At 41.3% G+C, this 15,554-nt stretch overlaps 1 protein-coding gene across 2 annotated transcripts in view; it reads left to right on the top strand.

The window, feature by feature from the left end:
* Positions 1-13,291: 13,291 nt before the first annotated feature.
* eml1 (EMAP like 1) overlaps positions 13,292-15,554 on the top strand; it is a 191,754-nt gene continuing 189,491 nt past the window's right edge. The window contains exon 1 of one of the 2 annotated variants that reach the window (XM_039740941.1): positions 13,292-13,449. In XM_039740941.1, the coding sequence (XP_039596875.1) occupies positions 13,422-13,449 (28 nt within the window). In that variant the 5' untranslated portion in view covers positions 13,292-13,421. Of the gene's footprint in view, positions 13,450-13,478; positions 13,580-15,554 lie in introns of those variants that run through there. The other variant, XM_039740946.1, reaches the window with a different exon arrangement.

Below are 15,554 nucleotides of genomic sequence, written 5' to 3'. Positions count from 1 at the left end.
CCTTACGGCCACAGCTCCGGTCAGCCGCCTCAACAATAGAGGCACGGAATATGGCCAATTTGGACTCGATCTCCCCCACCTCCCTCGGGACGTGGTCAAAGTTCTGCCGGTGGTGGGAGTTGAAGCTACTTCTGACAGGGTACTCTGCCAGACGTTCCCAGCAGACCCTCACAACACGTTTGGGCCTACCAGGCCTGACTGGTAAAAATGAATATTAATTAAGCACGACTGAAGGAGTCTCAGCTATGTCTGGCTTGATCTGATGCTCGGTGAAAACCCTTGTTGGTTGTCAAAGATGAAACAAGAGAGACCAAAAAAGGTTTGGGGCAGCCTCCCGTATAATTGATCCTGGCTGCAAAGTGATTGAATTTTGTGTACAGGTATGTACAGGTTGGAGTCCAAAACGGAACTAACAGGTGAGGTTGAGATGGTGGGTTTTTAAAGTGCGGCAGAGGAAGTGGGGTAATTGTGACTGGAACCGGAAGTGACGTCATGGGGCTTCTGACCGAAAAGTGATGTCATGGAGGCCAGGTGGAATTTTCCGTAATGGGTCTGCAGTGAAAAAAGAGAAAGGATCAGTACACCTTGCCACCCCCTGGTCTGAAATTACCTTCCTTCAAGCCCTTTAGCTGCCTCCATTGCACACGTGTGTGACGTGGTCTGTTCTCTTATCCAGGTAAGTAAACCTCAGCCATCACAAATGTGCATTACTTTCTCCTGAGACACAGACCTGCAGCTTCCAGGCTCTGTAGGACCCCACCCAGGAAATGAAGATGGCTGCCATAATAAATTCGAGTCAGTAATGTATTATGTCCTTTAATCACTGTTAGTGGAATGCTTTATATATATATATATTGAACATGCTATGCTTGAAATATACAGTAAAAGAGGAAACCCAATAAGGCTGACATGAAACAAGGAATGGTTGTCAAAATACCAATGAGGCCTCTCAAAAGAAGCTGCGGAGCAGGCCTTCAGAATGGGAAAATGGCTGGTATAATTAGATGTCCATAAAACTATAACAAATAGCCCCACAAAAGGAAGGATCCATCAGCTTTCAGCTTGAAGAGAAAAAAAAGGGAAGGTATTGGTATCCCAAAGGTTGCCGGTTTGAATCCCCGTCTTACTCTGCTGGGCCCTTGAGCAAGGCTCTTAACCTTCAATTGTTCCAGGGCGCTGTACAATGGCTGACCCTGTGCTCTGACCCCAAGGGGTATGCGAAAACTAGCAAATTCCTAATACAAGAAATTGTATAAGGTGAAATAAAAAACAAAAAAAAATTTTAACACAGCCAGAGGAGAGACTCTGGCTGTAACATAATTCAGATCTCTATGCATGTTAATATTTTGGAGTCTTCATGTAGCTTTAGCACCTGATAGGCTTAGAACTTTATGAAATTCAGTAAAGCCAGTAAGTTCTGTGTAATTGTGAAACTTCGGGCCTACAAACCTTTAAATAAGCCTGATTACTTCAAAAAAAACTTAATGTATAAACATTAACAAAAGGCCTATGCCCAACATCTAAAAAAAATGGAAATAGGAACCGTCAAAACCCCCCGAGCAAACAAACAAACCTATTAACTATTTATTTTAATAAATTCCATGCAGATGACTTTTTTCAGCACAGATTTTTTCTATTTGGAAACAAGCTCCGAGTTGATTTTTTTTTTTGGACCTGTAACTTTTGGATAACACTTTATTGTTCTTGTGATTGTTTCCTCACATCCTTTTTTCATTCTCAAATTTTATTCTCCGTTTAAAAGGGTTCCATTTGTTGGTAATTCTTTCACTGTTTGTTGTTTTCTCTTCCCTAATATGTGGTTAAGAAGCGGGTATAATATGGCCAAACATATGTGGATACCCCGATTATTGATTTCAGGTGTTTCTTTGTTAACAAGTGAAAAGTCAAGTGCATAGCCGTGCTATCTCCATTGACAAACACTGGCAGTAGAATGGTTCGTTCTTAAAGCCTAGTGGCTTGAAATAAGGCACTGTCATAAGATGCCACCGTTGCCACAAGTCTGAATGTGGCAGAAGTGAAAGTTCTCCTCTGCTAGATGTCCCCTGGTCAAGTGTAAGTGCTGTTATTGTGAAAGTGGAAGCATTGAGGAGCAACAACAGCTCATTCACAAAGTGGTAGACCCCACAAACTCACCACGAGGGGCCGCTTTGTGCTGAATCACAGAGCTCGTAAAAATCACATCTCTGTCCTCTGTTGCATCACTCACAGCAGAGTTACAAACCGTCTCTGAAAGCAACATCAGCACATGGACTGTGTGTCAGGGGTTTCATGAAATGGTTTTCCTTGGCTGAACAACTAAACACAACTCTCAGATGACTATGTGCAATGCCAAGTGTCGGCTGGAGTGCCATTGAAATGTGTCTCTAGAGTGTTGAATCACACTTCAGTATCTGGCAGTCTTGATGTCTGAATCTTGGTTTGGTGGATATCAGGAGAATGCTGCCTTTCGGAGTGTGCAGTTCCTACTGTAAAGTGTGGTGGCCGAGAGATAACGGTCGGGGGGGGTTTCAAGGATTTGGGCTGGGACTCCTGGGTCGCAGTAGAAAGTACTGTTAATGCTACAAAGCCCTTTTAGTCAATTGTGTCTCTCACTTTGTGGCCCCCACAGGTTCTTTTCTATTCCAGTATGACTGTACCCCTGTGCACAAAGCCAGGCCCATAAAAATAATAGAGAAACTCAAGCGGCCTGATGGTGACGTCACTGTTTCGGTGGCTCTTCTGCTGTGGTGCAGAGGGACAAAAGGAGAGATGGTCAGATGACAATGGCGACCCCTGGTTAGACTGAGAAATAACATCATTTGAGCCATCCAACCTTCTTCCAAACACTTGTGTGTGACACCTTATACTGTAAATTAAAAAACAAAAGAATATGATGAGTAAAATATCATTCGCAGATGTAAATGAACCTACCTACTGTCTTAAATATACTGGTTTTGTAATGGTACTTAACTGGGCTGTGTGGTTTCTTGACACAGACCCATGAATTCTGTGAAGATTTCTTTGCATAGCATACTGGCTCTGTGGGCTTTGAAAAGGTTCCTAATACGTGGACAGAGAGCAGACATCTTTAATGTATTGTATGCTGCCTAGTAGGATATTGACAGGAGAAGAACATCTGAACTTATTCTGTGTTACTGTATGGAGCGAGAGTCCTTCTAAAATCAGGAAACCCAATGGTATTTCACAAATCTGCTACAGCTTGTTTAGGGTTCTCTATGTGGAGCCTGGTATGGATCTAAATAAGGAAAGGTTCTTTGAGGAACCTTCATGTGGTTGGTTCTTTTGAGAACCACAAACGGTCCCCCTATGGTATCATTCCAACGAAACAACTTTGGCACCTTTAATTTTTAAGAGTAAAACCACTTTAGCATTTGGCTACCATAGATCTCTATGGAAAAAATATCTAATCTAAGAACGTTAAACATTTTATTTTTGTAAATGCGAACACTTACAGGCAAATCTTTAATAAAACAATCAGGGATTGTACAAAGTGGCTATTAGTTAAAAAAAAAAGTCAGAAAAGAGATTTCAGAATTGAAGCTTTAGGAAAGCAAAAGGAAAATCCAAGGGCGCCCTCTTGTGTCCGTGCCTTCCAACTGCAATAACAGTCACCCGAAGCCGCTTAACCCAATGGCAGAATTCATTTCCTATTTTTTCGATTTCTCACTGTTGTGTATGAATTTATATATATATATATATACACACACACACAATCCACAGTTTGAAAAGGTGTTTGTTTCTATGGCAAATTCTAATCGCATTTCTTTATACGAGGGATGTTCAAAAAGTTTCCGCACTTTTATATTTTCGTTGGAAACGGTGAAGGCGGGAGGAGCAGTAACTGGGCATTAAAAAGTTGGTACCACGCTGGGAAAATTGCATCGCACAAGAAGGTGAGTAGAAAAGTGACGTAATGTTTTTGAAACCCTTAATAAATAGGGTTTAAAAAAGTGTCGCTCGTAATTTCCTGCTTGCTGTTTTCTTAGCCCTATTTAGAAGAATGTCCATCAAAGTGGTAACAATATTATTACAGTAGTTTATTTGTGTTTTTATTTATTTTAACGAATGGATTGCACAGCATGTCTTCATAAAGTCTACTGTTGTGTCTAGCCCAGTTGAGGATTCCTGCCCTGCTGATAAATTCAAATATATAAATCAATGCACAATAAAAAGTACAAGGAAATGACCATTCAGACAAAATCACCAGAAGCGTCTGACCAGATGATCACAAGCTGTTTTGGATTTTCAGCTACTCCCCTTAAACCGTTAGTTACATCACTATTAGCTTGTCTGTAGGAAATACACTTGATTCAGAACGTGTTCGGAGCCCCTCACTTTCTGCACACTTTATTATAATGACAGTAATATATTTTAGCTATCAGATGCCTTTCTCAACACTCAAGGTCAGCTTGCAAAGAATTAAATACAAGAACAGATAAAATAAACAGCAATACAGCAAAAGTAGCAAACGTACAACAATTTCATTGACAAATAATAAAATCATAATTGATAGGTCCGTTTGAAGAAGTGTGTTTTAAGAATAGTTTTCAATTTTGTTGGCGAATATGAGCAGCGAGAGAATTCCAGAGTTGCGGGGCACTGAACGAATGTGTTGTTGATTTCATTTTAAATTGATTCATTTGCTAGTTTTGCCCTTTCATCTACACGTAACTATCTCATAATGACAAAGTGAAGACATGTTTTAAGAAAGGTTAATTCAATTTACGAAAAATCAAAACCTGAAATCTCTCATTCATAGAGGCGTTCGGACCCTTTGCTGTGGCACTGCAGACTGTGGTCAGGTGTCTCTTGTTTGCCTTATTTCTCCTTCAGATGTTTCTAGAACTTGACTGGAGTCCACCCGTCGCAAACTAAATTTAATTAGACACACGCCAGTGGACAGAAGGTCCCACAATTCACACTGCATGTCAGGACAAAAATAAAAACCACGAGGTTTAAGGAACTCGCTGTAGTCCTCCACGATCAAACTGAGGTGAGGCGCAGAGCACGGCAAGGGGATCAAACAGTCTGTACAGCTTTGAGTGTTCTAAGAGCACAGCGGCCTCAAGAACTGTCAATGGAAGACGTCTGCTTAGAGTTGGCCGTCGGGTCAAACTGAATAACACGGTCTCGATCATGGAGGTAAATATACACTCACCTAAAGGATTATTAGGAACACCTGTTCAATTTCTCATTAATGCAATTATCTAATCAACCAATCACATGGCAGTTGCTTCAATGCATTTAGGGGTGTGGTCCTGGTCAAGACAATCTCCTGAACTCCAAACTGAATGTCAGAATGGGAAAGAGAGGTGATTTAAGCAATTTTGTGTATGGCATGGTTGTTGGTGCCAGACGGGCCGAACTGAGTATTTCACAATCTGCTCAGTTACTGGGATTTTCACGCACAACCATTTCTAGGGTTTACAAAGAATGGTGTGAAAAGGGAAAAACATCCAGTATGCGACAGTCCTGTGGGCGAAAATGCCTTGTTGATGCTAGAGGTCAGAGGAGAATGGGCCGACTGATTCAAGCTGATAGAAGAGCAACTTTGACTGAAATAACCACTCGTTACAACCGAGGTATGCAGCAAAGTATTTGTGAAGCCACAACACGCACAACCTTGAGGCGGATGGGCTACAACAGCAGGAGACCCCACCGGGTACCACTCATCTCCACCACAAATAGGAAAAAGAGGCTACAATTTGCACGAGCTCACCAAAACTGGACAGTTGAAGACTGGAAAAATGTTGCCTGGTCCGATGAGTCTCGATTTCTGTTGAGACATTCAAATGGTAGAGTCAGAATTTGGCGTAAACAGAATGAGAACATGGATCCATCATGCCTTGTTACCACTGTGCAGGCTGGTGGTGGTGGTGTAATGGTGTGGGGGATGTTTTCTTGGCACACTTTAGGCCCCTTAGTGCCAATTGGGCATACCTGAGCATTGTTTCTGACCATGTCCATCCCTTCATGACCACCATGTACCCATCCTCTGATGGCTACTTCCAGCAGGATAATGCACCATGTCACAAAGCTCAAATCATTTCAAATTGGTTTCTTGAACATGACAATGAGTTCACTGTACTAAAATGGCCCCCACAGTCACCAGATCTCAACCCAATAGAGCATCTTTGGGATGTGGTGGAACGGGAGCTTCGTGCCCTGGATGTGCATCCCACAAATCTCCATCAACTGCAAGATTCTATCATATCAATATGAGCCAACATTTCTAAAGAATGCTTTCAGCACCTTGTTGAGTCAATGCCACGTAGAATTAAGGCAGTTCTGAAGGCGAAAGGGGGTCAAACACTGTATTAGTATGGTGGTCCTAATAATCCTTTAGGTGAGTGTATACAGTACATTTAAAATGATGATTTGTTTTCTTCTATTCTATTCATTTTCTTTTTGATCTTACAAGTATCCATCTGGCTTTCCCAAAATAAATTTGATCTAATTGTTACTGAAGAAATTTCAAGTTTATCCTTGAATTTTCAATCACCCTTAGCAGCATCATCTTCAAGTTTGTAAATTGACTAAATCTTTGTTTTTCTATTCTAAACCTCATATAATTCCCAATTATTAGAACATGAATTACCCTTTAAAGGAAACCCCCACCAAAAAATAATTTTTTAAAATACGTTCTCTGATGGAGGATCATAGGAATCATCGGGTAGAGGGGTCCTTTCATCGGATTGGCTGTGCCCAGCGCTGTCTCAGCTGTGAAATGGCCAATAGGGGGAGGCAGCTTGATGGCCGAGGTCTCCAGGACTCTCCAGGACACTGAACAAATCCAAATCCTATTATGTGATATCATCTACTGTTAAATTCTGCTCTGTACTTGTAATATTTCTATTACTCATGATATTCTATATGGTGTTCCACAAGGCTCTATCCTGGGTCTGCTGCTCTTTTCGATTTACATGCTTCCGTTAGGTCAGATTAGCTCAGGACATAACGTGAACTAACACAGCTATGCTGATGACACGCAGCTGTATTTATCAATAGCACCTGATGACCCCGACTCTGTTGATTCACTAACACAATGTCTTACTTGTGTTTCTGAGTGGATGAGTAGTAATTTTCTCAAGCTAAATAAAGAAAAAACTGAAATTTTAGTGATTGGCAATAATGGATATAGTGAGGTTATTAGAAATAAAATTGATACATTAGGATTAAAAATCAAGATGGAGGTAAAGAATTTAGGGGTAACTGTTGACTGTGACCTGAATTTTAAATCGCATATTAATCAGATCACTAGGACAGCATTTTTTCACTTAAGAAATATAGCAAAAGTTAGAACTCTTATATCATTGAAAGATGCTGAGAAATTAGTTCACGTGTTTGTTTTCAGTCAGCTAGATTACTGTAACGCTCTTCTCTCAGGACTACCCAAAAAAGACATAAATCGACTGCAACGAGTGCAGAATGCAGCTGCTAGAAACCTAACTAGGAAAACAAAATCCAAGCACATTTCTCCAGTTTTGATGTCACTACACTGGTTACCTGTGTCATTCAGAATTGACTTTAAAATACTGCTTATGGTTTACAAAGCCTTAAATAATCTCATTCCATCTTATATATAAGAGTGTCTGACATCTTATATTCCAAATTGTAACCTTAGATCTTCAAATGAGTGTCTGCTTAGAATTCCAAGAGCTAAACTTCAAAGAAGTGGTGAGGCGGCCTTCTGCTGTTATGCAACTGGAATAGCCTACCAATAGGAATTCACCAGGCTGATACGGTGGAGCACTTTAAAAAACTGCTAAAAACACATTACTTTAACATGGCTTTGTCATAACTTCATTTTAATTTAATCCTAATGCTCTGCATATTGAATTAATTATCATTACTATTCATGGTGGCTCCAAAATCCGTACTAACCCCTACTCTCTCTTCTGTTCTTTTTCCGGTTTTCTGTGGTGGTGACCTGCACCACCACCACTTGATCAAAGCACCATGATGTTCTACATTGATGGATTAAAGACCAGAAGTCCATGTGACTGTCATCATCAGCTCCTTCCATGAGAACCCTGAATGCAATGAGGACTGATCATTTATGTTAGGTAGAATGCCCAGAGGGGGCTGGGAGGTCTCATAGCCTGGAACCCCTGCAGATTTGTGAATTTCCCCTTGGGATTAATAAAGTATCTATCTATCTATCTATCTATCTATCTATCTATCTATCTATCTATCTATCTATCTATCTATCTATCTATCAGATTTTAATTTTTCTCCAGCCGTCTGGAGTTTTTTTTCTGTCCTTCCTGGACATTTTGAACCTTACTTTTATTATATGTTGATTAGTGTTCTCTGATTTTAATTCTTACTTTGTCTTTTTTCTCTTTCTTCATCATGTAAAGCACTTTGAACTACATTATTTGTATGAAACTGTGCTATAGAAATAAATGTTGTTGTACTATTATATTGTACCAGTAACGGTGTACTGCACGATAACATGGAGTGAATACACTTGACTTGATCATTCCTAGTTATCATCCTCTTTCTCTGTCTCTGTTTAGCATTCGTTTGCTCAGAGGTTGATGCGCTTGCTGCTTCCAGAGCAGGTCTTCTTTTCTCCACCCAGGCGGTCTGCTGCTTCTCTTCTTTTGTCGGCATCTTTTCGCGTTAACTGATTAAGTCAGTGTTTGTGTTGCAATTATTTAGTACATTTTCTTTAATTTTTCACTCAAGCTGGCACTTAAGTCTTCAATCTGCCTCAAGAATGATTAGTGAAGGTGGTAGGGAATGAGAATGGCGCCCACACGCATGCGCCGCACGGCTGCCCTGCTGCGCGCTGCCGAGAGTTGATTCTACAATAAAATAAAATACGTAATAAAAATCATCATGCCGAAAGCATAGTAGACATCATGTAGTATATGTGTACCAAATTTCAAGTCAATTGGTGAAACAGTTTGCGAGCTACAGGTGATTTAAAATCCTGGACAGACAAACGGACAGCCACAGTAGCGTATTCTATAAGAAGATTGAGGATTTATTCTGTTCTGTGTATTGTATTGTATTGACCGCCTTCTCTTTGACACCTACTATATACCCAACCTAACTGGAAAGGGCTCTCTCTCTTTGAACTCCCTTTCCTAAAGTTTCTTCCATTTTTTTCCCTACAAGGGTTTTTTTGGGACTTTTTCCTTGTCTTCTTAGAGAGTCAAGGCTGGGGGGGCTGTCAAAAGGCAGGGCCTGTTAAAGCCCATTGCAGCACTTCTTGTGTGATTTTGGGCTATACAAAAATAAATTGTATATGTTACTTACTCCACGTATCTTTTAATGGTGGCCAAGAAAAAGTTTTAATGTGATGTTTTCATGCAGAATGGAGATTTTAAACAGTTATGACAGAATACAAGCCAATGGTGATCAATGCTTTACAGCGGCAATCATTTTGAAAAATCCATCCATCCTTTATCCAACTCGCTCAATCCGAACACAGGGTCAGGGGGGTCTGCTGGAGCCAATCCCAGCCAACACAGGACACAAGGCAGGAACCAATCCCGGGCAGGGTGCCAACCCACCGCAGGAAATGTGAAAAATGTCAATGAAAAAAAGAAAGAAAACTACAACGTTACCTGACTCTCTTCGCATAATCTCATGAATTAGCAGCTCCAAAGCACTTCCAATAAAGCCCACTAGAGGGGGAACCTCACAGTCGAGCCAAGGCTAGTAATAAGGGCAAGCACCAATTCTTTATAAAATAAAAGATTTAATCTTCAAAAAAAAAAGTATTCCAATCACAATGAAGCTCTGTGGAGCACAAAGGTAACATGGAATTGCCTGTAACAGGAAGGCAGTCCATCTGAACAGTGGAAAGCAAAGTCAAGACACAGAGCAAAAGGTTGAAAATAATCCAGAAAAAAAATCACAAGGCATAAAGTATTTTAAAAAATACAGCAACTCACCACTCCAGCGTGGATTCACAAGGAACTACCAGGAGCTGTGACAGACCCCCGGATTTATAGGTGGTGGGAGGGGGTGTTCCTGGAGGTGATTGGCTGGTGGCCCAGCTACAAAACACATGGAAAATAACACAGGTGACTTGCATACACAGACAAAACCAAAAGTAAAGAAACATGCAACTAAACATACATAAGAGTCATAAATTAACCAAAGAGAAATAAAACATCAATTTGAACCCCAGCCAGGGGGCTGAGACCTGATACCTAAACTACATGTAAGTTATTAAGTCGCCTGTATGAACACAACATACATAATTTTTCTTTATAAATATTGTCAAACGTCTGGAAAATTCAGCTCAGATCACAATCAGGAAACGCAAGTCACATGGGATTGACGTTTTGATTCGAAGATCCGCCTCTCCACCTCATTCACTGGTCAAGAGTTCTGTGGAAATCTGCTCATCATTTATATGACTCAGTTAACTTAAAAGGAAACATCTACACTCATAAGAATAAAGCCGCCAAAGTGGTTCTTCAGACCAATGCCATGGGAATTTGGTTCCAAAAACAACCATCCAAATGAATGTTCTAGAAAGAGCCAATATTGTACTGAAATAGCGTTCTGGGCAACTGTGTGTAGTTTTCCCACTTATTTTTTAATCAGACTTTGACACTCAGGAAGCTGCTCCTTACCCTGGACAATGACTGGCAACCCTGGCTAAACAGAGGAGTACATCTAGTAACAGACTGAGATAACTGCGTTGCTCCAAAGAGCGCCATGTGAGGTCGTTTGTACCCTCAGCCATCAAGCTGTAGAATGAGTAACTCCATGGCCGAGGTGGTCTTGGTCCCTGTGTGATGAATGGTTCTGAGCTGGTCTAGCAGACATCTTAACAGACAATGGCACTGTGTGCCAATATACTGTACCAATGACTGGCATCCTGTACTGTGAAACTGGAACTGATAAGTAGGTTCTCTAAATAATAGAAAGGAACATTCAAAAAGGTTTGGGGCAGCCTTGAAGATTTGGCTGGTAAAATAGAGCAAAAAATCATCAATAGGTCTTTACAGAGTTAAGTCCAAAACAGAAATCATTCATTCTTAACAAGATGGCATTTTTAAAGTCGGGTGGAGGAAGTGATGTCATCGGGCCCTGAACCAGAAATGATGTTGATAGGCCCAGGTGGAATTTCCCTCAGGTGGTCTACAAGAGAAAGACAGAAAGGGTCAGTTCACACTGCCACCCCTTGGACTGGGGTGGGATTACCATCTTTAGAACCATTTTGCTACCTTACCTCCCATGTGCATGTGTGTCAGTGCAAATCCAATCAGTTTCCACTTTGTAAATGTCTATACTTTGTTCATTTACTTATAGATAATTGTTATAGATTATACTTTATTTTACATTTACTTAATTGGCGGACGCCTTTATCAGAGGCAGTTTACAACATTTATGATACAATTGGTTACATTTCTTTTGGTTTTCCAGTTGGAGTGCAGGCAGGTCAAGTGACTTACTTAGGGTCACACAGTATCAGTATTGGGATTTGAACCCACAACCTCAGGGCTTGAAGTCCAAAGCCTTAACCACTAGCCCCAGGGGAAATTTAAACTTTATGGATACTCAAGAAATAATAGAATACTGTATATATATCCACCTTAATAAAAGAATAAATGTCTGATAGTCCATCAAGTTGCTATGTCCCTGTTATGCCAATAGATGGCACATCACAAACATTAATGCTGTTTTTGAGAATCCCATACCAATTAGCATATAACAGAGACATATGAATGGCATGGTGCACTTCAAACGTTAACACTGACATCTATGTTGATTATTTATATTTAAACTCGTCTAACACGAGTTGTACAGCTAGTATAAAATAACAAACAACAATTCCATCAACACATTTAAGAACTTCTGACTTGAATTAGCAAACTACTGCTGTCAATCACAGGCTGGTAGGTGTAAATAAGAGGAGGTCAGATATGTGCATTTGTACCTTGTTAGCAAAGTTCAGATTATTATAATTCTTGTTATATGTATAGCTGTGCCTTTTTTGTCTGCTGCTGTAATACCACAATTTTCTTCAGGACTAATGGTTTCGATCTCTCTCTCTCTCTCTCTCTCTCTCTCTCAGTCTATCCATATTAGGAGCCCATTCAAAGTCCAAAGAACAAATTTCATACAAAATATTATTTTTGCCAAGCAATGGTTCTAGAAGGCCCACCCAAATCACTAAAGTACCATTATAAGACGGTTACTCCAGAGAATGCATTTGCACTGCTCAAACATCAGATCTGCCAGCCTAGCTTAGCTAACAGCCTGTTCTCCTGCCTTGGTTCATTTCCATATTTTGTTGCCGCTAGCACTTGTGCCTATTTTAGTTCAAGATTATTTTTAGAGAGTGTTTAGTGTGGCTTATTTGTTCTTTCTCCTGAGTTAGATGAGCTACTGAGGTACTTTGGTAGCAGACATTTTCTACATAGTGATGTCCACTTAACTGTAAAGGCCCTACTGACTTCTTTATTTCTTACACTGTAGTCCAGATAGCCCCACCATTTAATTTTCTCCAACTTCTTCTGAAGTGGTTGCATGGAATTTGAAAGAAAAACATTAAACACGAGGACCATTGCAGTGTAGTCAGAGGAGAATATGGTACAGTAATTCCATTCTTTATGAACTCTTCCTAAAACTGTCTGAGCATGCCAATTTGAGCGCCTCGCCATCTTCAGTGTGTCCAACTGAAGCGCAGCTATGACTTGTAATACAGATGAGGTTATTGCGTGGTTGCCAGCCCCATGATAACAGCTTGCCAGCGGGGGTCGGACAGTAGCCTAAAAAGGCTCAAACATTCATACACTGCTGCCGAAGTTTTATGGCTCTCCGGCCGCGAATCTGGCGCAGTGGTCTCCAGATCGCACTTTAATGCCACTGTCTGCATGGAGTGTAATTTCACGTTTCATAAAGCATCGATGACAAAAAAACAACCTTGGCGCTTTATTAAACTTTGTCTTTTTCACAACACTCTTAATAGAATTACAAGCGGCATCAGCATATAAAAAACACCTTCTTATCTGTGTGATCTATATTAATAGAGTGTATATAGCAGACACAATGCATAGCACACGTCCCATATACGAGAATGTCGCCGACCCCTAAACGCGACAGTAACCTCAAACAGTTCTGCTCTGAACAAATCTCTCCATGCGCGAGTGCCCATGGGAAACATTTAATAACATCACCGTAGTATACAGTAACGTGGAAAGCCGTACACGCCATTTAATTTGCCGATCTGGCATATTTGATGGCTTGCGCTTTCGCTGCGGTAGCAGCAGCCGGCGCTGTTTGAATTGTACGCAAAGGTCCGGGGACGGGAATAGTCCGGCAAAGGAAGGAACGCCTCGTCCACTGGCGGGCTGTGGGATTTCCCCGCTGATCAGTTTCGTTTTTGTATATTTCAGTTCCATGTTTGAACGTCCACCTGCAGGATGTCAGACTTTGAAGGGATGACGGTTGGTGAGTAGCCCATTTTGTTTATCGGAAGTGCAGCCTGTGCAGCCCTCGGAAGGTCCGCAGGGTGGTCGACTTTCGGAATCGGCTCCGCACTGAGAGGCGTGGCATTTTGGACCGCGGGTTCTTTATGCAGGTAATCGTAACAGTTCTTTGAAACTTTTTTTTTTCTTTTTAAACTGATGGACGGCTTTGCTCTGTCGTTGGCTCCACTTTCCACGACTGCCGCTGTTGTCTTCTTCTGTGAGCAGTGGTCGCCACAAACTGAGTGACAGTTAGCGCGCTTCAGAAACTGTCCCCGTATGTTTCCTAAGCCACTGATGACATCCAGTGATCACTCCTTAGAGAAGAGCGGCTATTGAGTGACACTTAGCTGCAGGTCGTTAGTAGTAATTGACCATTACGGCGGGATAACACAATAGTCCCCTGAGGCTACAGCTGCAGGTAATGGTCATGATGGCTGTTAATGGACTGGGGCCTTATTTGTCCGAGAGATGACCCTTTGATTCACACAGTAATTAGGTGGCCACTAAGTCCCCTGAGGCCCAGATTATGTTGAAGTAATAGCAGTCCCGTGGGAAACATGTAATTACGTGACTGCATCTTGTCCATAGGGCTTCTAATTTTCTAGTGCTACTGTGTCCACTAAAAAAGATGGCTAGAGAAATACTTTAGAAGGTTCAGATGGCTACTAAAATCTTTTGGGTTAGGTCTGTAATGCAACTCGGAGACCCTACAGCAATACAGTCTTTCATAATCTCAGGCGTTGACTTCCACAGTACAACAGCTGCTTGGATCACTTTGACTTCTGGTCCTCAAAGTTATCAGGTGGCTACTCAAGCTTTTATAGGTCCAAGTTCCTTCTAAAATCCAGTTAGTGAAAGTCCTTCTTAGATCTCATCTCCATCAATAAAATTGAAATACCTTCTGTCAGTTTTTTTAATTTTTGTCCTCCTTTGACATTATTTATCCATTTAACTTACTAAAGATCTCATTTCAACTCTCACATCACACCTTGTCTGTTCATTTACTGATTACGCAAAACGGCCAAACTGCTTTCCATGTAATTTTTGCTTTTAGATTGCCTTTGGTCCAACTTAAAGTATAGGCTTTATGGCATTTCAAAAATTACTTCAGAGTAAGGGTTATAATGTGGGGGGCAATCCCAAAAACTGTGCACTGTTCCACAACACTTGATCTTAATGAAAGTTTGAATATATAATAAAGCTGAACCAACGTAAAATCGAGGCTACACAGCACTTTTTCATCAGGAAGGGATGTTGTCATGGCTTAAAAATGTGCCATTCCAAAATGTCCGTTGTGAAACCACAGTAAACTAAGGAATACAATTAAGTAGCATTCATGGTTCTGACCCAGCAAGGTGTTACAGCAATTATGGAAAATAAATATACACAAAAAGAACAAATTCTCAATTCAAGGGAGCAGAAAAATTGATAGAGAAGTGGTGAGGATGACAGATGGGGCGCTTGTATTTCAGCCAGCATTGACGAAAGTGTCAACATTTTAAAAATATATAAATATGTGCTTTCTTACCTCAAACCACTATGCAAACGTATCAGGTGTGTAGGCTAGGGGGCGCCACAGAGCCCCAACCCCAAGTACGAACACACAAACACGGTCCTGGGTTCAAATAACAGAGATCTTATTACACAAATACCTTATATAAAAATGAAACACTGTGTTTCTTCTTCTTCATTCTCTCTCTGCCTCTCTCCCTCTCCACTGTACTGCTACTCCTCCACTCACGTGTTGCCCGTCTTCGCTCCCAGCTCCAAATCACCTGGACAAGGCAGTTTAATTAAGTCTCTTTTATTGAGGACTCGGTGACGTGACGTAGCCAGTGAGAAAGCCAGGGAGCGCCCTCTGTCGTCCGTCGGGGTCCCCTACAGGGCTGCTCCTCCTGACTCCAACTCCTGTGCAGCCCTGCGGGTGTCCAAACTGGGACGCTATTTCAGGGACACTGCCACCTAGTATAGTTTGGGATTAACTACTCCTTGCCATGCTCTCCCGCCAGTAATCTTTGGGCATCCCACCTAGCACAAGGATCATAAGGCTTCCCGACCAGGATACCCCCCCTCCCCTCTCCATTT

The sequence above is a fragment of the Polypterus senegalus genome, chromosome 18 (genome assembly GCF_016835505.1).
Source record: "Polypterus senegalus isolate Bchr_013 chromosome 18, ASM1683550v1, whole genome shotgun sequence".
Classification (NCBI taxonomy): domain Eukaryota; kingdom Metazoa; phylum Chordata; class Cladistia; order Polypteriformes; family Polypteridae; genus Polypterus; species Polypterus senegalus.
This window is presented reverse-complemented; position numbering and strand designations above follow the sequence as displayed.